The sequence below is a fragment of the Fragaria vesca genome, linkage group LG1 (genome assembly GCF_000184155.1).
Source record: "Fragaria vesca subsp. vesca linkage group LG1, FraVesHawaii_1.0, whole genome shotgun sequence".
NCBI classification, from domain to species: Eukaryota; Viridiplantae; Streptophyta; class Magnoliopsida; order Rosales; family Rosaceae; genus Fragaria; species Fragaria vesca.
The window spans coordinates 15,019,035-15,042,022 of record NC_020491.1 but is presented as its reverse complement, the minus strand read 5'-3'; the positions used below and the strand labels follow the sequence as shown (position 1 = coordinate 15,042,022).

Below are 22,988 nucleotides of genomic sequence, written 5' to 3'. Positions count from 1 at the left end.
TATCTTATTTCACGACTTTTTTACGTTTGAAGGTTCTACGTATAGTTTTTTTCCCAGATGAGTTGTTGTCTAGATCTGCAGATATTTAAATACTTTAGCCGACGAAATTATATTTTTCGTCGGCTAAACTTTTAAAAATTTCGTCGGCTAAAGTTCACAGACTATAGCCGACGAAAAAAATTATTCAGACGACGAAATTTTAATTTCGTTGGCTAAAGTTGACCATAGCCGACGAAAATTTCAAATTAGCCGACGAAGGAAAATTTCGTCAGCTAAAGTGGACTTTAGCCGACGAAAAAATAATTCGTCGGCTTGGTTTTTTTATTTTCATCGGCTAAAGCCTTTTTTCTGGTAGTGTTGACTTTGAAATCCACGTAAATAGAACACCTTCTTTAAGCATTGACAAAATTCACATCTCCAACCATGCTACTTATTCGGATGCAATCGCGACCCCAAGAGCAACATTTAAAAACACACGGCTCACTCTAGCCATTCCACAATAATGATTCTAAATGCCAAAACTTTTGGACCCGACAAACACACTTCTTTTCTACCTCTAACAACAATAAATCTGATAGCAGAAAACAATCTGAAAATCAGACATGCTCAAGTCTCCTACACCTTCTAGGGCCACGGCTTCTCACCAAAAAGATTCTTCGAAAACCGAGCTTGCAATAACATGCGACTAACAAAAGCAAAGACAAATTTTTTTATACAAGACCCACTACTACACCAACGAAAACCATGAATTCAAGTAAGAATCAAAACTCATGGCTAAACTCAGCTTAAGTTCCAGAAGTAATAACTTAAAGCACACGAAAGGCAAGTCCTCTAACTTCGAGTTCAAAAGCTCCACAAATCTCTGATATCCGCCAGAACCCGTTTCGAAATCGCACTAGAAGCCTCAACTAATCATCCTGACACCAACGGATGAACGCACAACCAAATAGCGAAGACCTCCCAAATCAAACTTGGATCAATGAGTGGTCCCACCACAATACGATCCCAAGAAGAGACGCTGATCAACCTATCAAAATCTATTACTCTCTATATTAAAACTCTTAATAAACCTTGACTCCAGACGCTTCTTGAGTCAACAGGGGAAAACCTTCTCCCATAAAGCTACAACATAGAATATACCTACAACGACACAAACCATCTAATCAACATCACCATGCAACTCTCAAACTACCACATAGGATTTACGGCACCAAGATTTATCGCTTAAATGAACTCCAGCTCACTTGGGATCACCACTGGATTTATTCCGGATCCATGACTACGACACAATTACCAATTTATCATTTACCTCGAAACTTCGACAAAATAACCAGAACCTCTACCCTTCAAATTGAAGCGTTGAATTCGCATTCCATAATTTCAAGCTCTGAGGATGCTACCCAAAAACTACAATAGGAATAAGTTATATATTCCCACACACACCACAACCAAAAACTCTGCTCCATCTCACCGAATTAGAAATAAGGTGAGTGAACAGATCCTCCTAGAGAGGTGTCGTAGTTAGTCACCCATTGCGAACGAAGTGATGTCTAAACCAACTTCGATCACAAATTCAAGACTTAAATCAACCACCTGGAACGACACTGCTTAAAAAATTACTTTGGACACCCACACACTTTTGCTCTATAATCCAGTGGGTTTTTATTCCACTGCTACCCCTTCCACCAACTCCACACAACTGCTAAAGAATACCCATGACAACACGTAATAAATTCACCAGATGTTATCGTAAAACTAGAGTGACCACAACCATCCCGCTCTCACTCCACCATTACTTTTCAATTCCACCAAAATTTACCATCTTCCCAAAACACTCAACAAAACTAGAAACCAAACTTAAACACCTAGAATCCCGAAAAAATCCATACTTGCCCCACGATTAAAAATAATATAAACGACAACTCACTCCATAATTCCAAACTTGCTTGAAACTCAAAACATTTAGTGCCACCAATCAATTGCTAAAATTCCCCATCTACGGCACAACAACAATTTGTCACAACGCACTGACCAATGACTTTTGTAAGGCCAACAATCCAAAGAATTTTAATCTTGGAGTCAATATGTTGAACATCTCAACTAACTTCAACTAATCCATCTTTTATACGAAAGTCATCAAAAATCTTACTATTCATCGACTGCTATTAACCTCCTTCTCCAAAATGCTCTGATTATACTCTTTACTATGGTGATTCCAAGGAGAAGAACATATCCTTAATTAGAGCTGTATGGCCAGAACATGCGCCACCATAACAAGCATTAACTACAAAAATCCCAACTGACTTTCGCTGCAGACAAAGCAGTTGGAAATTTGGTCATCAATCCAAACTTCTTTAAATTGATAGCCTTTTTATTAGCCACAAATCCCCCGTGACTAATTAGCCCAAAATTAGAGTCATCCACAACTCGCATAGGTACCTCTTTGAATTACTATGGGTACCTCACCACATCACTTCAACTAACCTTTACCTTTAAAGAAAACACCACTACCTCGAACTTTCTTTCCAACTATTTTCTCCCAGAAGTCACATAACTCGAATCCAAGATTTTTCTATCGGACTACAACAACTTCACACTTGCCCACTATAATTAATGAACTCCAAGGCTCTAATTAAACTTTTCACCTTCTACACATTCGCATGAGATGCTCACCCTAGCATCTTAATCATAACTCAAACAATCATTGATCACATGAAAGGAATGCTGCCACGCATATGAGTTCCCATCTCGCAATTGAACTCTAACAATTTATGATATCAACTCGATAACTCTCGGGAAAAGGCATAATCCATACACCTTTTCACTACTCAAAGCATAATGATTACCCAAGAGGTCGGCGTACGGAGGCATAGTCTTGAAGGTATAAACATTTATGGCACACTTTTGTCCATAAATAAGACAAGAATAACTACATCACAAACCTAATCAACACATAGTGTCTAAAGCATATAATGCTAATAGATCCGCCGCGGTTGGACCATCACTCTATAGACACTAAGTGTGACCAACAATATAAGGTAGTACTAAAAAGAGAAAGGAATCGAATAACTTAATGCTCTGATACCAACTGTCAAGACCCACCCCGAATTTCACCCTGAAACCCGAAGTAAATCCTGCGGGGACCACCTCCAAGGAAAGTTACCTAAAAATCGGCATAACCTCCCTTGAAAATGGACAACCCTTCCTAATAAAACCTGTAAACACTTCTGAAAATTTAAATCCAACCTTAAACTTCTGGAGCCTTCATGCTCCCCAAATCACAACACCACCCAAATTAATTACTAATCTAAACAAATCTCATATCCAACCCTTTATAGGTTCAGAGCAACTCTAATAGGAAGAAATGAAACATAATAAATTAACAAGCGAAAGCTATATGATGACTATCCCTCATCTCTATGTACGCCCGACCTCAACTATGTAATCCTACAAACTGGGCATTTTAAAACAAATGGTCCAGGGGAAAACATTTGAAACACGTTAGAGTGAGTGTACAAAAATAAATTAATAAATATTTATGCATTCCCAATTTGGATTTCATAGAAAATATACTGCATGCGGCAGCTCAAAAGCTCTCAACTCAACGATTGGTAATTTCATGACTAACTCCGGCTAGTCTCCAAACTTAACAAAAATAAAGCCTCTCAGGCTAAATTATATATAAAAATATATATATATATATATATATATATATATTTATACTTGTTATACTCCTTGTACGAATTCTATGAATGAATAAGCAAAATAGAAATTCATATAAGGCTACTACGTTTGTGTCTAACGCTCACGTCACACCATAATGGAATTTTTCCTCATTATGGCGGAAAAGCACGAGTGTATATACGTGTGGACTCCCTATATGAACCAGAAAAGAGAATAGTTTTCATATAGGGCTACTACGCTTGTGTCTAACACTCACGTCACGTCATAATGGTATTTTACCTCATTATGACGGATCAAGCACGTATGGCTATCTAGCATTTATATACATAGTATACTCATATTATCCAATAAACATATCCACCGAAAATCTCATTTTCGGGATCTCTCCAAAGGAGGAAAATTGCCAAATATCCGAGAAAGAAAATAAATCTCAGTAGAAGAAAATAAATGATCAACAAGATAATTCATCGCATGCTTTTCAATTAAAACAAAGGTCCACTCACAACTCTAGGCATAAGCCCTACGAAATCCAAGTCGCCACTCCAGTGAGGTTCCCTCGAACCCTGGCACAAATATATAATTAATTTCCCAACTAAAAATCCAATATTTAAACAAAATAGTCAAAATTAACCGAGAGCCATACTTACGCTCATCATTGTCTAACTTCGATACGGTCCACACCTCAACACTAAAACCAGCAGCCTAAACTACACCCTTCCACAGATTATATGATTTTAATCTAAGGGCCGGATTCTACCTTATTAATCCGCCACAATTACCAAACTTCGGAAATTCACAAACCTATCCAAAACTCATCCAAAAATTCCATAATTCATAACAATAAACTCCCCTAAATATTCCACATTTAAAACCATAAAAATCTCCCCCACAGCGGCGGCCGAAGGCTGACTCCGGCGACCTCCAATGCCCACCAAATTTTAACAGCATCTTCCTCTCAACTCCCTTTACAACATTCCTAACTAGCACAAACACTAATTCCAAGCCTAACTAGGTCAATCGAGCAAAAACATCCTAGAAGAACCCTAGAAACTTTAAACCTTCAATTCTCCTTACCTAGCTCGAGTTAGGATGAATCCTTTTAGGGGTTTGCTGCTGGAAGGGAGAGCTTCAAGACGAGACCGGCAACTACGATTTTGGTGGCCGGAAAAAGAAGTTCCGGCAAGAACGCCCCTGCACACAGTCGTGACTTCTCGACGATCGTTCTCCTTCACGGCGGCGCGACACGGGCTGCCACCTATCCAAACTTGTAGAGGATGCTCCAAGCTTCAATTCGACACCAAGCACGCCTCCTATCTCGGCCGGACGGCGTCGGACGGCGGCCGGAAAGTTTTCGGGTCGGGAGATCTCGGGAGAGAAGTCGGGAGGGAGAGGAGAAGAGAGAGAGAGAGGAGAAATGGGTTTGGGCCTCACCCAACCGGTCCAAAACCTATATACCCACACTTACTCCAAAATAAAACATCCCGAAAAATATTACCCTAATAAAAATTACTTTTTACTAGCTAAAATTTAACATTTTTACCGTCGTCAAATTTTTCTCCTACGAATAATTCTCCGAAAATATCGTCCCTCAAAACCCCTCTAGGGACCAATTAAACCATAACTCATTGACGGAGATGGTAAAATTCTTATTAATACCAAGCTAGTAAATAAGGTAAAAATTTAAGGGTCGGGATGTGACAGTAAACATGTTAATATCACGTACGTGGTAGTCTGTGACCATAAAATAATTAAACATTAGTCAAAGGCTAATCAGTTTTAGGACCCAAATCCACAAGGGTATCTAGCAAAACCCTAAACCCTAAACCCTAAACGTAGGCACATGAATTCGAACACCCTCAAGTAGTTGAGATTCAAACGCTAAACATGGAATCCCATGCTAGGTCACTACACAAATCTGATCACACAAGGAGTTAAAGAATGAGTGGTGTGGTTATTGTCCAATATTCTTGATCCATTATGTTAATGTGTGAGTTGAAATCATATATTATAAATGTTAAGAACAGAACACAATGACACAAAATTTAGTTGTATCTAGGAATGATCTGTATAATCTTATTGAACAAACTTAGGTTTTAAATAGCCTTTATAACCTTAACAGAAAGAGATAATTCAGCTTACGTTATCCACTAACATCCGTAAGCAAAGCAACTAACTAAGAATTCAAATGCAAGCAACAAATACCCTAAAGACTAGAACTTATTAAAACAGAACTCAAAACTCTAACAGAAAAGATTGACTTTCTCTTCAATAAAGTAATACACAATCTTATGGCTTTTGCTCTGTTATGGTTTCCTCCCTTATCTGAACAACTGATTGTGTTTCTGTGATAGACTGATAGGATGGCGAAGGCGGTGACGATTGCTTCTGTGACACCTGATGATGTTTTTATGAGTATTTTTGGAGGCGAGGATGCGATTGGTGAATCGTACTCCTATTTGTATGGTTGGCTTCTGTCCAAGAGAGAGGTGGTGGTGCCAACGTTCGCAGCAGCGTTATCTAGCATTTGGGGTTGAAAGAGCGTCTCGATTCGTCAGGAAAAGGATGGGGTTTCAATTTAGAGAGAGAGGAGAAGAATCAGGTTCTTTATGAGGTACCGTGGTTCTATAACAACTGTATGTTGCTTCTCGCAGAGTATGACAAAATAAGTGAGATTGATGGGGGGCGCTGCAGTTCTTAACGTTCTGGGTGGCGATGAAAGGATTACGCATTGGTATGCGTAATGAAAAAGGCGTAGCTCGAATCGACAATGTGCTAGGGACCTATGTTCTACCTGATCCGGAGCGTTGTCAAGGAAAGAGACGATTCAACATCTCCAAGTGGTTCATCATTTTTGCCGGTGGAAAGCATTGCGTACTTTTGACTTCTCGTCTTCGTTCTTAATGACTTTGGATCTGAGGTACGAGCGTTACCACGACTTGTGTGGTGCATGTGGATTCTTTGGTCACCGGGGGAGGTACATGTGACAAGAAGATGGAGATGGAGGCGATGAAGTCATCTGAGATAGTGGGCAATGAAACAGGCGGAGAGGTGATTATGGGCGCTAGGGTGTATCTTGTTTCCATTGGACCTATATCGGAGATGTTGGAGGATGATGGAACGGAAGAAGCTGTGCCGGTGTTGGAGGCAGGGCTACGTCCGGAAAAACCGGCAACAAACCGTAATTTGAAATTAAGGTTGAGCGTAGGCTTGACTCCGAATGGGATTGTTGGGCCGGGCTGGTGAGCAGATTTGGTCCAAGTGAGCGGGCCTTTAGCTGGCTATGGGCTTGAGATTGGTTTTGGTTTGGAGGCCGCAGAAGGCAATTTTATGCCGGTGAATAAATGGCAGCGATGTGGGAATGACAAACAACCTTGTTTGCGCGTATATTCCTCCTGAATTTGAACTAGGTGAGTTGGTTGAAGTTTCGGTCATTGTGGGAAAGACTCGCGATGTTTGTATTGTGCTACGATGTTTCAGCCCAGACTCATAGATTGCAGAAAGAATGGACGTGTTCAAGTGTCTTTCTTGGGCCTCGTAAGGATGTTGGACACCCAAATAGTCAAATACTATTGGCACTCAAACCTCTAGTACCCAGAAACCACCACAAGTCCGCAACCCCGTCACCACGACACCACCCCTTCTCCTCCGCCGTATTCTTCAACCAGGTTTGAGCCACGACTTCACCAATCACCACCGACTAGCGCCACGCCGTTGGACATCCCAAGTACAACGGGCACCCAAAAGTGGTTAAAATGGAGATTAATGACTGATCAGCTACTAAATTGTTACTCATCATCAAGCTTTTAGTTCATTTTTGTTTTGTTTTTGTATATTGACTCTATTAGCAGAAAAGGTTTTCAGTTCCGTAGTGCCTACTGCCTAGCCGATCAGCTGCTTATTTTGGTAGACAAACAAAAATGAAATATCTATCAAACTATTAGCAAGATTGATTAATCAGTTTATTTCATACATACAATGCAACTAGATGAAGCAGTAAGAGCATAATAAATTACAGAACAAAAGCAGCTGAAACATTATTTGGTTACAATATATATTATTCATGCTGTTACAATGCTTCAATTAGTACCACCAAGAAGAGCCTTAAGTTTCTTGATCTCAGCAGTGTCAAGGAGAGTAGTCTTTGCTATCAATTCAGTTTGGAAATCGTTTTGAAACAGCGCATTCTGCAGAATCTGCACACCTGGGTCGTCGCTACTGAAGAGAGCATACACAAGGGCTGGAGTACTACCTGCATTTACTTGGAAGTGAAGCAAACTTCGAGGTAACACCATAAAATCACCCTTCTTCAGATTTTTCACATAAGCTTTGTTATCCGAGGCGATGAACCCCGCTATAACTTTGCCTTCCGCAACAAATATGGCCTCTGAAGCTCGGTGAGTATGCAGCGGAACAACTCCACCAACCTCCAAATCGGCGCGAACCATCGAAAGACCAAGGCCATTCAGGCCAGGAACTTGCGCAACAAGTGCAGCTGAGATTCCCACTTTGCTCAGATTTGAGATGTTACCAGGAACTCCTAGGCCAGAGTACACGAAATCGTCTACTTTAACATCTGAGGGGTTTTTGCAAGCGTATCCTGCAGGGCTTGTAGGAGCTTTGTAGTCTGCTACACAGAAATCTTGCACAGCAGCATAGGAAGAGGAGAGAATGAGAGAAAACATGAAGAAGATAGAAATCATCATGATATGTTCTGGGATTGTAGTGAAGATATGACTTGCCAAAACAGTAGGATTTATTCAAGATTGCTTACAAAGGAGACTTGTTATAAGAGTAGACCACATATGAACCACAACAAGCACATAGTCAAGATTAGGTGCCAAATATCAAAAGCACTACTTTATGCAATATTTCTTATACCAAGAAGATTATAGTTGGGAAATATACTGGTCAAATATTATTTTTATGGGCTATCCTTAGATGCATAACCTGCAGTAGTGCATTTTCAACTCTATGTAGGGTATATGCCCTATGTACATTATCAGTCTCCATTATTGCTACAGAGTAATAAAATATATATGTCACTGGCTAGGCTGTCCATCGCATTCTTTGATTTGTTCAAAGACACGGCAACATGAAAATAACTTATTCAACATTTAATATATAACTTTTCAAATAAGTTATTATTCAATTAGGTTTGGGTGTTCAATCTCTGTTGTAAAAAATTTTATATTGCAAGGAAGCAGGCAACAAGCCAGCAATGACAATATTGTAAAGATGATGGGGATGACCAATTCTGTGAGGAGAAACAGACAATTTTTGACCTCACTATACGTATTTCATGACGTGAGAGTGACATCCATAATTTTGGTTAATTAAAAAAAACCAATAGACCATAGTTCACAAGTTGTTATTACTGAATTGGAATTGAAGACGATTCAAAGTTGGTGATCTGCTGCAATTAATAGTTTGATATGTCATTTTTGAAGAATTTTAAGTTTAGTTGAAGACACAGAATTTATAGAGATTTTGAAGCTGTAACTTTTACTCATGTTTGTTTAGAGATGTCAATTACAAGGCTGCTGCTCTAACTAATCTTCGTCGCTCTTATTCTTTTTTGGGCCTATAAGCTTCAGTTTATAAATTTCCTTTTGGATTAGAGCATAATTTGTGGATCGTTAGAGGAGTGTAATGAAGTTAGGCCCATTTACAAAAAGCCCTTGTTGTAACAAGCCAGGACCCATTGGTCCTTTCTCATCATCTGAAAAATAAGAAGGGGATCCATAGTCGCATTTCGACACTTGCTTTAACATAGACGAAATAGTGAAACGCGAGCTGCTCAGAGAACAATGGCGATGGCGATGCTCCGATCTGGTGCCCTCCGGACCGCCCTGCGCGGTGGCTCTCGCTCCTCTGCCCAGCCCAAGCGCTCCTTCTCCTCCTCCGCCGGTCACGACGATGCTTGTAATTTCCAATCTCTATCTCTCTCTAATAATCACAGCTCCACAACGCACATATACATGCTCATTCGAATTCGACACTATGCGAGTTTTGATTTTTATTTTGAATTGTGAAAATTTGTGAATCTGTGAGTTCGATTTAACGTTTTGGAGCTAGGATCAATATTAGGGTTTTCTCTCCAATCTGTTCGATACGAATAGAGTGAATATGTTTGACTAAATTTGATTGATTTGAAAGCTAGCTTGTTTGGTGTAGGGCTTGAATTTGAGATGCATATTGATATTGACTGGCATTTGAAACTTTGAGATGGATTAGGTGTGTTGTGTTTAGCGAAAAGATATCGAAAGAAGGTTGTATTGCATTTTGCTTTTGTTGATGTATTTGTTTTATTTTGACAGACGAGACGGCCAAGTGGGAGAAGATTACATACTTGGGCATTGTTTCGTGCACTGGGCTAGCTGTTTACATCCTGTCAAAGGGTCATCATCACTACGAAACGCCTCCTGTGAGCTTCCTTCTCTAGCCTGAAATGTTTGCTTCCGTAGGCAGTGCCATCTATGTTTAGATTATTGTTGCAATTTGGATTTTTTTTGGGTATGCTTTATACCTTTACCTTTAGGTTTTGGTGATAATATGTGTTTTGTGTTGTTATATTTGCAGCCGTACCCATATTTGCATATCCGCAACAAGGAGTTCCCATGGGGTATGCTTCTGAACATCGTTATGGCCCTGTATTTATTATTAGCTTCGATTCACCTAACGGACTCCCTTTGTTTTCCTTATTGTTAACATTTAGTTGGATTTAAATTGTTGTCTCATTTAATAGACAACATACACGATATCTATCTTCTCCTAAGATGGATTCTGTGTTTGATTGGGGTTTTCAGGGGCACTTGTTTTGTTTGAAGTTTCTTTTGAACTATGTGTGAGATAATTGACATTTCAAAACTATATGGGATTTCCCCTTAGCTAGCAATTGTTTTGGGTTTTCACATACCATTATCATTATGTCTACTGAGGACATCAAGACTGAATGTGGTTTAGGTACGCATTGGAATGACATGTCTGAACTGTTTTCATGACCTCTCTACGATTTTTGTTATCTGAATGGAGGTCAGCATGTGATTTGGCCCCTATTACTGAGATTTTCAAATAATTTCAGGGTTGGTGAATCGGTGCATTGGCAATAGAAGTTATGTGATATATTCCGTTTTAACAATTGGGATGACTCAGATATCGCATATATCTTTATTAATCCCAAATAGATGAACACCATATGAACCCTGAACCAAAACCAATAATATGTTAAATTGCTCCTTTGGTCAGTATTGTTAGCTAAACTGCTGCACTTTCGTCTCTGCAATTTTGTGACGTTGATTGTTGCATTTCAAACTCTCAAAATGCAGAGCAAGTAAAAAATTAATGCTTTTAGCAATTTTCATGTCCTAAAAGGTTCACATGCTGCTTTGGTTCTGTTCTGTTTTTCTTTTTCCTAAGATTGTCTTGAGTGTAGTGTTGTTATCTAATGTGTTTTGTCTCTGGTATACAGGTCCTGATGGCCTCTTTGAAATCAAGAATGAAGACCACCATTAAGCTGCATTGTGGCACATTTCATTGAGATACCGTTTGGAATAATTCCCGTTTCATATTTTTCATGTCAAAACAGAGTTAGGCTTGCTCTTTTGGAAATTTGTTGGATATCAATGCCTGCAATTATTTTGCATTATGAAATCTGGATCAAGACCTTTTGTCAAGTTGATAAATCTGTTGTAATCAATGACACAAAATAAGATGGTTTTGATGGGTTTTCTCCTTTCAGTTGACTGCTTATCTCACTTGATGGGAATGTTGTGCGACTTATTAATATGTTCCACATACCCTGCATTGGTCACCATGTCATTCCCCGCAAGTATTAAAGTCATGAATCAAACCAGAATCAGAATCTTGATTACAAGTGGTGAAGATAAAAATAAGGCAAATTACTGTTGCTGAAGGTAAAATTGCTTAACAACCTTAAAAGAGGAAGGAAGGATGGTTCCGCATCTTTGACACTTTCATCATCGTCTTTTGTTTGCATATCCACATTCAAGTATATTCTCCCTCCCTATCTCAGCATTGTCTTACAATCCAAGTAATTTCTCCTTCCCGAACTTTGTTCGGACATTATAATCATGTCAAGTTAGTTGGACTCGGATGTGCTGCTGCGTCAATTTTCAGTTTTTCAGGTAGGGTCGTAGGGATCAGTCAGTTCTACTGCACAACAGCCGAACAAAGATCTTGAGAGTGAGAGGTCAGCCTTTAGGCCATAAAGCAAGACTGTGATGATGCATTGATCTTGAAAGTTATACGCGGCGAATTAGAGCATTAGTACCAAACTGAGGAACCAGATATTGAAATGAAAAACTGAAGACAATCGTCACCAGATAGAACAGAGAAAATAGCATCCAAATTGTACATTCTCATTACGTAGAAGTTACAACTCAAACAGCATCTTGAAAGTTGATTGATATTTAATCTTTAGCACTATAATCACAATGAAATATAATGAACAAAGAACGTTACAGTTATGCCTAATTACCTTGGAAGAAAAAAGATGAAAGACAAAATGACATAAAGGCGTGCTCAATAAACTATCACCAAGAGTGTTACTCTGCAGCATCATTGTTATGCACTTCAACTTTGCTATCTGGCAAAGTGTCCAGGTCTATACGAGCCTCTTTTTCTTCTTCAGGGATTGTAGTATTTGTAGACTCAACATTGACATTCTGCGCCTCAGTGTTGTCATTTGTACTTGAGGAAGCTTCGTTCTCCTTAGCATTACCAGATTCTTCTCCTCCTGCACCCTCATTCTCTTTTGTGTTGCTCTGAACAACATTCTCATTTGTGTTGCTCTGAACAACATTCTCATTTGCGTTGCTCTGACCGACATTGTCATTTGTGTTGCTCTGACCGACATTCTCATTTGCGTTGCTCTGAGCGACATTCTCCTTTTGATTATTCCCAGTTTCAGCATTGGTGTCTGAGAATACTGATGTATTAGCCAATTCCTTTTGGCCCACATCTGCATTGTCATCGGTATTGCTTTGAACAACATTCTCATTCTCTTTCTGTTTAGAATCAGCATTGCTATCTGTGTTCTGAGATGCCTCTTTCTCTTGTGATACAGAAGAATTGGAAGAGTCAACTGATTCTCCTTGGTTTGCATCTGTATTCCCATTGCCATTTGTGCTGTTCTGAACAGCACTGTCATTTTCATTCTGGCCTGCACCAGTTTTGTTATCTGTGCTTGAGGATGCATCTTTATCCTGCTGCTCTGTGGAATTAGAAGAATCAACTTGTTGCTCTGCTCCAGTATCAGTATTGTCATTTGTTTTCTGAGATAGTATACTTTCTTGTGTTCCTTCTTCCACAGCGTCACTGTTTGTCTTTTGAACGATCTTCAAGTCTGAAGATGTAGAACCATTCTCTTTTTCAGTAGATGTATTGGAGTTGACAGTCTGATTATCTGTCACAACTGATTCAGAATTACTAGAAGCATCTATGGATTCTCCATTAGTTGTATCACCCTTCTCAGTTGTGGTGGAAACTGTTGAGCCAGAGTCTTGTTGCTCAGTGTTAGTAGCTACATCAGATCTCTCAGTTTGCTCTGTGACAACATTTTGCTGAGCAGAGTCATCTTTTTTGGTGTCCCCTTGCTGCTGGTCTGATGATTCTGTTGAACTAGATTTGGAACCATTCTCTGTTTCAGAAGGATTACTCTCCTCAGAAACCACTTTGGATATGGTAGCATTTTGAGCATCATTCTTTTCAATGCTTTCAATTGCTCCCTCGTTTGAGACCAACTTGTTTTTGTCATCATACACTACAGTGCTATTTGCATTGTTCTCCTGCTGAACTGACTGTTCTGATTCATTAGTGTTTACTGAACCACCTTGTTCATTATCAGTTGATCCATTTTGAGTTTCATGAGCCACAGCACTGGAAGCATCATCAGCCTTGTAATGCTCTTCTCTTGCCTCCTCATTGTGTTTTTCACCTCTCTTTTGAACCTGGTCATCAGATAAAATCACCTGTTCAATCTTATCAGCTTCCTTCTCTTCTGCCTCCTTTTCTTTATCTGTCTCATTGTGTTCTTCCCCCTCCTCCTTATTGACCTCCGCCTGACTCTCCTCTGATGTTCCTTCCTCCTTGGTCTCTTCATTCTCCTTCACCTCTTCACCTTCTTTTTCTTTGGTCACTTCAGTCTCCTTCACCTCCTCACTTTCTTTCTCTTTGACCTCTTCAGTTACCTTTGCATTGCTTTCCTCAGTCTCCTTCACCTCCTCACTTTCTTTCTCTTTAACCTCTTCAGTTACCTTTTCATTGCTTTCCTCAGTCTCCTTCACCTCTTCACTTTCTTTCTCTTTAACTTCTTCAGTTACCTTTTCATTGCTCTCCTCAGTCTCATTCTCTTTGACATCATCATTCTTCGTGTTTCCATCAACATCATCCTTGATCTCTTCATTTTCATTCCCAGTGCTATCCTCATTAATAGTCTCCCTTGTCACTTCTGTTGTTTTATCTTCTACCGAATCAACATGTTCGTCCCTTGTCTCCTCAACTTTTGACTGATCATTCTCATTTATCTGGTCTTCTCCACTGCCTCCTCCTACATTACCGATCTCTTCAGGCTTATTTGGCTCTTCCAGATTCCTGTTTTCTTCTTCCTCCTCCTCCTCCTTGTGCCTTGCATCTTCAACCACAGTCTCCTCCCGAAGAGGGTTGAGGTCCTTTCTTCCCAACTTTACAATTCCTTCCCCATCCTTCATGCTTGCAGCTAACTGTGATTTCTTGGCTCCAGACTGCTTGACTTGGTAAACAAGCCAGATGCAAACACCTGCCAAAATACATATTTGTAGTACATGCTTCACCTTGAAACCTTTAGATCTCGGGCTCCTGCGAGGAGATAGCTTGAACATCCTGAATATCTTCAAGGTTCAACCTTCCTCCTTATAACACCTGCTAAAAGTTCAATGCTCGTATTCAGAAAACAGAAACAAAATACAATCTTCCAATCGAATCAAAACACATACATCGTAGATTTTCTTAGTTTCACAAATCAACATTCCTGGAACCAAATACATGTTCACTCAAGCTGATCTACATACCATGGCAGAAGGAAGAAAGAGAATCGTGTTATATAACAAAAACTATACTGATCAAACTTCAGCCAATCATCATGATATTCAACTAAACCATAACCGAGACCCAAAATATAATCCCCATAACAATATCCCTTCCATGTTCACATAGCAGACTATTTGACATCACTGAAAATCCTTAACAAGTTCACCCACATACCTACACTCTCCAACTAAACCAATCCAAAACAAAGTACACTTCAAGTAACTGCCATGGGAGCACTAAACAATAGCAGACATCAACAAAATCAACTCAGATCTAAACATGCACAACACCAATCCAATTCCACCAATTCTAATTTCAGCAAACATTTGGCAAAATATCACAATGTCAAAGAAAAGAGTGAAACATTATCAGAAAGAAAGACATACCAGAAGAAGCTGCAGGCCTTTTGATTCTTCCAACCCCAAAAAGTTAACCCTTTTTCGGTTTCTGTTGGGAACTGGGGAAGTTACCAAAACTGAAAATATTACCAAGTATGTGAAAAATGGCACTACTTAAAAACTACAAGGACTCCACCTTTACCACCAAACACAAAGTGGGTTTTGAAGAGACAAAAGATTTAGAGCAAATGGGTTTTGGTTAGTGTATCCTCTTCAATCTTCTTCTTCTTCTTCTTCCCCCCACCTAAATTTTGGATCTGAAATCTGGGTAACACTCATAAACGTGTATAAAAGAAGTGAAAAAGATGAGGCGTCTTGTTGTTATTTAAAGCAAACTAGAACGTGTCCCCAATACGCCGTCGTTTCACAACTCAGGGCTCACACCCTCCCACGTGTTCTCCTTCATCTTCAAGAAGTCGGTGACCTTTGAGCGCCTTAGACCCAAAACTCCACTTTGCCGCATAGCAACGAAACCCCTGAAACCCCAAAATGGCCTCGAAGCTTCTAGCTTCCTCTCTCCGCAAAACCCTAACCCCAAAACCCTCATCCTCCTTCTTCCGCCCCCTCTCCACCGCCGCAGCCGCTGCCGCTGAGGTCTACGACGACCCCGCCGGAGTCTCCATGAAGGGGGTCAAAATCTCCGGCCGGCCGCTTTACCTCGACATGCAGGCGACGTCTCCGGTGGACCCCAGAGTCGTTGACGCCATGCTCCCTTACTACCTCACCCGCTACGGCAACCCCCACTCCCGGACCCACATGTACGGCTGGGAGTCCGACTCCGCCGTCGAAACCGCCCGCGCCCAAGTCGCCGACTTAATCGGCGCCTCCCCGAAAGAAATCGTCTTCACCTCCGGGGCCACCGAGTGCAACAACATCTCCGTGAAAGGCGTCATGCACTTCTACCGAGACAAGAAGCGCCACGTCATCACCACCCAGACGGAGCACAAGTGCGTCTTGGACTCCTGCCGCCATCTCCAGCAGGAGGGTTTCGAGATCACTTATCTTCCGGTGAAGCCCGATGGGCTTATCGACTTGGATCAGCTCCGGGCCGCGATCCGACCCGATACCGGGTTAGTCTCTGTAATGGCGGTCAACAATGAGATCGGAGTGATACAACCGATGGAGGAAATCGGAGAGATATGCAAGGAGTTCAAGATTCCGTTTCATACCGATGCGGCTCAAGCTTTGGGGAAGATTCCGATTGAGGTTGACAAGTGGAATGTGAGCTTGATGTCGTTGAGTGGGCATAAAGTTTACGGGCCGAAGGGGATTGGTGCATTGTACATGAGGCGCCGGCCGAGGATTCGAGTGGAGCCTCAGATGAATGGAGGGGGGCAGGAGAGGGGGATTCGGAGCGGGACGGTTCCGACTCCATTGGCTGTGGGGATGGGTGCTGCTTGCGAGATTGCGAAGAAGGAGATGGAGTATGATCAGAAGAGGATTAGTTATTTGCAGGAGAGGATGTTGAAGGGGATTAAGGAGCAGCTGGATGAGGTGGTGGTGAATGGGAGTGTTGAGAGGAGGTATCCGGGGAATTTGAACTTGTCGTTTGCGTATGTGGAGGGGGAGAGCTTGTTGATGGGGCTGAAGGAGGTGGCGGTGTCGAGTGGGAGTGCTTGTACTAGTGCGAGTTTGGAGCCATCGTATGTGTTGAGGGCGTTGGGGGTGGATGAGGACATGGCGCATACTTCGATTAGGTTTGGGATTGGGAGGTTTACAACTGAGGAGGAGATTGACAGGGCAGTGAAGCTTACGGTGGAGCAGGTGAAGAAGCTGAGGGAGTTGAGTCCGCTTTATGAGATGGTGAAGGAAGGGATTAATATTAAGGATATTCAGTGGTCGCAGCATTGAGGAGTTGTGTGAGAGGGAGGTTGTGGAGCCGTTCGTATACATATCTACTGGTGAGCTGCAACTGATCAAGTGGAGATGGATAATTTGAGGTTCAGTTTGCTATCCTTGTTTATAAATGTCTTTGACGCCTCTTTATAGTTACTCGTATCACTAAATTTTGCAGACACAGTAGTTCTGTTCATTTCTTTGGTATGGAATATGGGCAAGATAGGTGAAGATGGAGTTTTAGGTCTAATGTTTTATTTTCTTTATTTGGCTTTATGTATCATGTTGGATAGAATACCCTTTCACTGCATAAGTCATTGTATGTGGACAATGATACTGTGGTGATTGCGTGAATAAAGGTTGGTAGTTGAATTTCTCCCTTTCATAATCATTTCATATGTGTTTGGATGTGTTGGATGTGGATCTTTTTTTTCCTTGGATGTGTTGAATGTAATGTGGATCAAGCTTTTTTCCTAGGATGCTATAAGCTACTCTTATACAATATATTCTACACATAAAAGTCTGCTTACGTATAGTGGGTACTCAAGTAACCAATCTACTCAGTATTTCAATTGAAACATGCATATTTAAAGTTTTGAGCAGCTGCCATTGTATAACCAAGACATAAAGGAAGGGTAATTCCTTAGAAAGTATAATGATTTTTGGAGGATAAGGTATCATTACCAAGTTTTTCTGGGCCAATACCATGACCAAATCTTTGAGGTTATGCTCCTCTACCCCTGGTTTCCATAGAAAACAAAAATGGATCCTACAACTTGCAACCTATGATTGCACTGCTTTGAAAACTCTTTGGGTCCTTTCAACTGCTTACTATGTTCATCTTAGTTTTGATTTCAAGATGCTAGATTTTGGAAAATAAATGAGTCTTTTCGTTCGCATTTTTTTGCATTTTGCATTTTCTGTTTCTACAAACTTACATATTGTCTCCGACTCTCCGAGTCTATGCAGGTTTGGTGATCCTTTGGCCTCTTCTTGAATTATGGTCTTTATCAGCTTCTTTATTAGTAATCCCCCAGGGTGTGATAATATTCATCCTTGAATTCTATTCACTCATTCAAACATGAAAGTAACTTGTGCTCTTTAGCTGCTGAAGCTTATCAAATGTTTATATGTGAAAAAAAAAAAAAAAAAAAAATTCAAGGTTCATTTTGCAATCCCTGTTGTAAATGCTTTTGCCACCTCTTTGCAGTTGCTCATTAATAATTCGTGTGCAGTCTTTGTTTCCTAAAGTTCCTAATGAGATAAAGAAGATATATCTAACTCTGATAATTTATATCCATCATTTGGGTTCTTCATATATTATGGATTAAATTTTGTGGCGGCATAAGTTATCCTCTGTGACGTGTAGTTAAAGAGTAATATAAGTAGGTAGTTGAAACTTTTTCTTCATTGTCATTCATATATGTGGGGCACTGTGGATAACAAAATAACAGAGCACATTGGATCAAAATCTCACCATTTTATCCAAGTAGTCATATTGTAATTGTAGTCTGATCTAGTACTTAGTTTGGAAGTAGAGTACCAAATACATCATAGTTTCTTATTCTCAAGCGAAGTAGCCTTCTTACTCATTCCTAGTTGCACTAAATTGTCTCTGTATGCTGGCACTATTGTATAGTGTTCAAAGCAGGTACCTTGTTGTTCAAATACCTGAGAAATAATATGATAGAGGTGATTTGGATTCTCCCATTAACTTAGAGTAGTTCAAGCTTTAATCTTGAAGATTGCTCTGCGTGTTTGGATCATAGGAATAAGATTCAGAGTTTTTTATTTTATTTTTTATTTTCTGCATTGCTCACTTAATTTTCTTAGTGAAATGGCAAGGGTCTTCTTGAGACATCTTCCTTTCTGGTCTTGCATTGCAGTTGTTGAGCTGAGCTTAGGTCTCAAATACTGTGTCTCCATATTGGTCTTGTATGCATGCTCTGGATGGAATTTCTGTTTGGGCAAACTTAATTATTCGTGTCTGGAACTGGAACAATGTGTTTCCAATTCCAAAACCCAGCAATTATACTTGACTTGTCCTGTCCCTTGCCTTTTTGATACATTGTGTTTTCTGTATTGTGTTGCACTTGTACTATCCTTGTCTGTTGCTCCTTGCTATCGAAATACCAGTATATGACTGATAGATACCGCTATATATGACTTCTTAACAGCATTTAAATTGCATTGCTTGAAGCATGTGGCTGATTGAGACCTCTTTCCTATTTGTTTCACTATTTTTCAATTTCTGAAAGTGGGTTATATCAACTCAGATATGAAACAAATGAATTGCGGGTTGGGAATACAATTCGAATTTATTTAATGAGAAGACCTATAGATATTAAGAAGATCATACATGTCTTGGACTTGGACTTGACTGACATGCAGGATACCCAAAAATCCCAGAATGCAATAAGATATCCGTATATATGTGGAGCTTACAAAAGGAGTACCAAAGTAGAGTTTTTCTGGAACGGCCCGCCATTAAATTATGCGGGAACGGAGCCAAATGCGTCTCTTCATTTCTCGCCTAGTTGGTGGATTGGCAAACCTCATCCTTATGAGGATGAAGAAGCATAAAACGATGCACATCACAATGACCAAAATGCCGAGTGGACTGTACTTGGGTAGCATTACAAACACACCCGAAGCAAATGCTACCACCATTGATGCAATGGAATAGCGAATATAATCTGAAGGCGTGGCTAGAATGACTCGTGACTCATTTGACAACATAAAATGATTATACACCACAAAGAGTGATAAGAGGAAGGAGATGGTGTCAAATAAGACGAACAATATGAAAAATAGCCTTCGGTGTAGAATCGCCTCTCCGTTGCTATGGAAACCTCCGGGCATGGTCAGAGGTGCTGAAAAAGTGACGGTAGCAATGAGCACCGCAACTAGTAGATTTGTGTCAAATTTTTTTGAGTCGTCAAGCAAAGTTTTGACAGCTCTTTCGTTTGGAATGGTCGTTGCGGTGGGGTTAGCATTCTCCTCCTCTGATGATTCTAATTTCATAAAGTCACGGCGGACAGATCGCTGGAAAATTGGCACACCGATAGACCTCCCGAGAACTCGCAAGACTGTGTACCTACCAAAGGTGTCCTACAATATATTTGAGGTACCAAGGTGTTTATAGGTAAAATGAAAGGAGATAAACCATGGTCTCCAAAACAGAAAGATACATATATCCACGACATTTTAGTGCATTTATATCTGTGCATACATAAGTTCCTTACCAGCTCAATACTGTCGCCAAGGAATATGTCAGTGGCTTTCGAATGATGATCATTAGTTGCAGTCTTGTCAACTCTAGGGTCCCTCGCCAAGACTCTCATAATGAAGGGACGTTGTTTATAGGCAGCCAGATGCAAAGGAGTATTTCCCTCATTGTCTGCTACGTTTGCAAGTCCTGCTAGCTCACGCGTCTTCAAAATATACTTGATCACAAGCCGCTTGTCACCCAAAACAGCAGCATGAAGAACCGTTTGGCCTTTGTGGTTGAGCAAATCACAGGTATCCGGCCGTAATCGAATTAACTCTTTCATTGCTTTTATGCGGCCTGCGTGGGCCGCAACATGAAGAGCAGACATTCCACATTTGTCTAAGATGTAAGCCACAGAACTGGCGCATTCTATCAGTAGTCTAATTGCTTCAACATTCCCTTTGAATGCTGCATAGTGTAAGGGAGTCCAACCAAGTTCATCAGCTTCTTTGATTATTTGAGGATTTTTGGACACCATGAGCTTCACAATATCTATACATGTTTGGACAAAATAGTGCATGCGATTAGTATCCATATCCCTCGATAACAATTTTGCATTTTTGCTCATAGCTAGTATGCATAAAGTTTTAGTCAACTAGAATTACACGGACAGATACAAGTGTTAATTATTCGGTAATTTCATTTAAAAGTAGCAAGAGAATTTCAGTAGCCACATATTTCTTAAAACATATAATGAAAGTCTTAAAACATATCGACAATCGTTAAAGTATTTAAAACTGTGAAATACACGAACGGTTTAGTTTGAACAAATTCGGTTCACTCATTAGAATCATATAGCTAACGGTCACCAATTTAGCTGAAATTTTGCATAAATAATCATGTCATATATATTTATATACTAATTGGCTATAATTTAAAAAAAATGACCGGAAAGTGGTTCTATTAAGAAACTCGTACATTTTGAATAAATAATGAATGTCTGAACCTAATAAGGACTATATGTGTGTGTGTGTCAACAAGAGTTACCTTTGCAGGTTGAATTGCGGGTTACTGCAGAATGCAAAGCTGTGACACCTTTAACCCCCTTGAAAGAAAGAGATGCCGGAGACTTGTCCAAAATACAAGAACCAATTTTCGGAAACCCCTTGCTGACAGCTAAGAACAAAGGAGATTCGTTTGCGTTATTGGTATAACAGCTCAATTCTGGATCGGCATCCATTAACAATATCACAACATCATGGTGCCCGGATTTGACAGCAACATGCAAAGCTGTATCTTTATCCGAATTAGTCATTCGAAGTAACTCTTTATAAGCTTCAGCATCGGCTGGTCCGGTCTCCACATCTGCTGCATCAATCTTTAACTCTCTTGCGTGATCGATGAGGAACTCAACTAATTCAACACAACCTACCCTAGCAGCAATGTGCAGGGGAGTGTCATCCTTGATGTTGGTGGCCCAAACCAACGAAGATTGAAGGTGCTTTGGGAATTGCTTGAAGAAATTTGTATGCTTGAACTGAGCAGCTATATGAAGAGCGTTGTTGCCTTTTGGGGTCTTCAGCAAGAGAATGTCAACTGGTCTATTCCCAGCTCTAACTTCTCTGAGAAAACGAATATCACCGGATGCTGCTGCCTTATACAGCGAAGGATCCATGGCATTGATGATCTCCATGTCTCAACTTTAGAAGAGGACGTGCTGTGTGAACAATTGCAATTATAGATCTCGAATGTGTCAACACAATTGTGATTGGAGTAGTTTCTAAGAGGTTAAGGGGAGATAATATATATATGGCGCATGAGTTTTCTGTCTTGGTCTTAATTAATATTTTCAGTAATTTTGTTTTTGACAGACGTTGTTTATTATCACAAGGAGACAAATATACGGTTGTTGGATCTTTTGTTTAACCAATTACCTACGGTTGTTCTTTTCACAATTATTAGTTGGAGCATATGTCACTAAATTAACATTTTCTGCAATTAGATTAAGAGATAGTCTTTCGTTATTCTCAAAAGGGGACAAAGATGCAGTTGTCCTTTTATTTTATTTTTCTTTTGATTGAAAGATGCAGTTGTTCTTTGTGTAAATTAGAATTTGAGGGAGTCATTCATGTGACATCAAAACCCTTAACATTTCTACAGCCAGATGATAAAGTATCCTTCAAAAGAAGATGGTCTTTGTTTATTCTCACAAGAAGACATAGATACTTATTTTTCTCACAATTAGTACGTAGTTTCAGTGGAGTCTTCGAATGCTTATACACTTGTTGGGTCTAACCGTCTAACCTTCTGTTCAAATTGATGATGGAGAATGAAGATGAAGTTAATACTTAATAGTTTATTTTATTACATTTACGTTATCTACATTTAATAGTTAATATATTTTAGTTACATTAGAAAAAAACAAATTGCGACTCTTGCTCTGTTAGGTTTTTTCCCTAGTGGAACAACTTATTGTGCTTTTATATAATGGGATGAAGGAGGCGGTGGTATCTGCTCTTGTGCCATATGATGAGGCTTCGTGAATATTCATGTAGGTGAGGATGCGATTGGTGACAATTAATTCAACACAACCTACCCTAGCAGCAATGTGCATAGTAGTGTCATCTTTGATGTTGGTGGCCCAAAACAACGAAAATCGAAGGTGCTTTGGGAATTTTTTTTTTTTTTGATAGGAAAGGGAATTGGAGAAATTTTAAATACACACCCCTAATCTCTTAATACACACTTCTATTATTTTATGTTTCTATTAAGAT

General features: G+C 40.0%; 5 protein-coding genes across 6 annotated transcripts; 2 read left to right on the top strand and 3 right to left on the bottom strand.

Moving 5' to 3' along the window:
• Positions 1-7,619: 7,619 nt before the first annotated feature.
• Positions 7,620-8,619, bottom strand: LOC101301044 (auxin-binding protein ABP19a-like). The gene has a single exon (XM_004288248.1). The coding sequence runs from the start codon at positions 8,385-8,387 to the stop codon at positions 7,761-7,763; it is 627 nt and encodes a 208-aa protein (XP_004288296.1). The 5' UTR covers positions 8,388-8,619; the 3' UTR covers positions 7,620-7,760.
• A 789-nt stretch (positions 8,620-9,408) lies between these two features.
• Positions 9,409-11,458, top strand: LOC101300565 (cytochrome c oxidase subunit 6a, mitochondrial-like). 2 transcript variants are annotated; one of them, XM_004288247.1, is made up of 4 exons: positions 9,409-9,606; positions 10,002-10,108; positions 10,264-10,306; positions 11,153-11,458. In XM_004288247.1, the coding sequence occupies exons 1-4, from the start codon at positions 9,492-9,494 to the stop codon at positions 11,194-11,196; spliced, it is 309 nt and encodes a 102-aa protein (XP_004288295.1). In that variant the 5' UTR covers positions 9,409-9,491; the 3' UTR covers positions 11,197-11,458. The 2 variants fall into 2 exon arrangements, with proteins under 2 accessions (XP_004288295.1, XP_004288294.1); XM_004288246.1 differs by lacking the exon at positions 11,153-11,458 and having other exon boundaries at positions 9,433-9,606; positions 10,264-10,518.
• Positions 11,459-12,248: 790 nt separating this feature from the next.
• On the bottom strand, positions 12,249-15,465 carry LOC101303751. The gene is made up of 2 exons (XM_004289332.1): positions 15,156-15,465; positions 12,249-14,601 (listed from the first exon to the last, which is right to left on the bottom strand). The coding sequence occupies exon 2, from the start codon at positions 14,559-14,561 to the stop codon at positions 12,249-12,251; it is 2,313 nt and encodes a 770-aa protein (XP_004289380.1). The 5' UTR covers positions 14,562-14,601; positions 15,156-15,465.
• A 191-nt stretch (positions 15,466-15,656) lies between these two features.
• Positions 15,657-18,017, top strand: LOC101300282 (cysteine desulfurase 1, mitochondrial-like). Its single transcript, XM_004288245.1, has 2 exons — positions 15,657-17,107; positions 17,973-18,017. Exon 1 carries the CDS (start codon positions 15,657-15,659, stop codon positions 17,016-17,018), a length of 1,362 nt encoding a protein of 453 aa, XP_004288293.1. The 3' UTR covers positions 17,019-17,107; positions 17,973-18,017.
• Positions 18,018-19,490: 1,473 nt separating this feature from the next.
• Positions 19,491-21,907, bottom strand: LOC101303460 (ankyrin repeat-containing protein At3g12360-like). The gene is made up of 3 exons (XM_004289331.1): positions 21,262-21,907; positions 20,249-20,766; positions 19,491-20,114 (listed from the first exon to the last, which is right to left on the bottom strand). The coding sequence occupies exons 1-3, from the start codon at positions 21,905-21,907 to the stop codon at positions 19,491-19,493; spliced, it is 1,788 nt and encodes a 595-aa protein (XP_004289379.1).
• Positions 21,908-22,988: the final 1,081 nt, after the last annotated feature.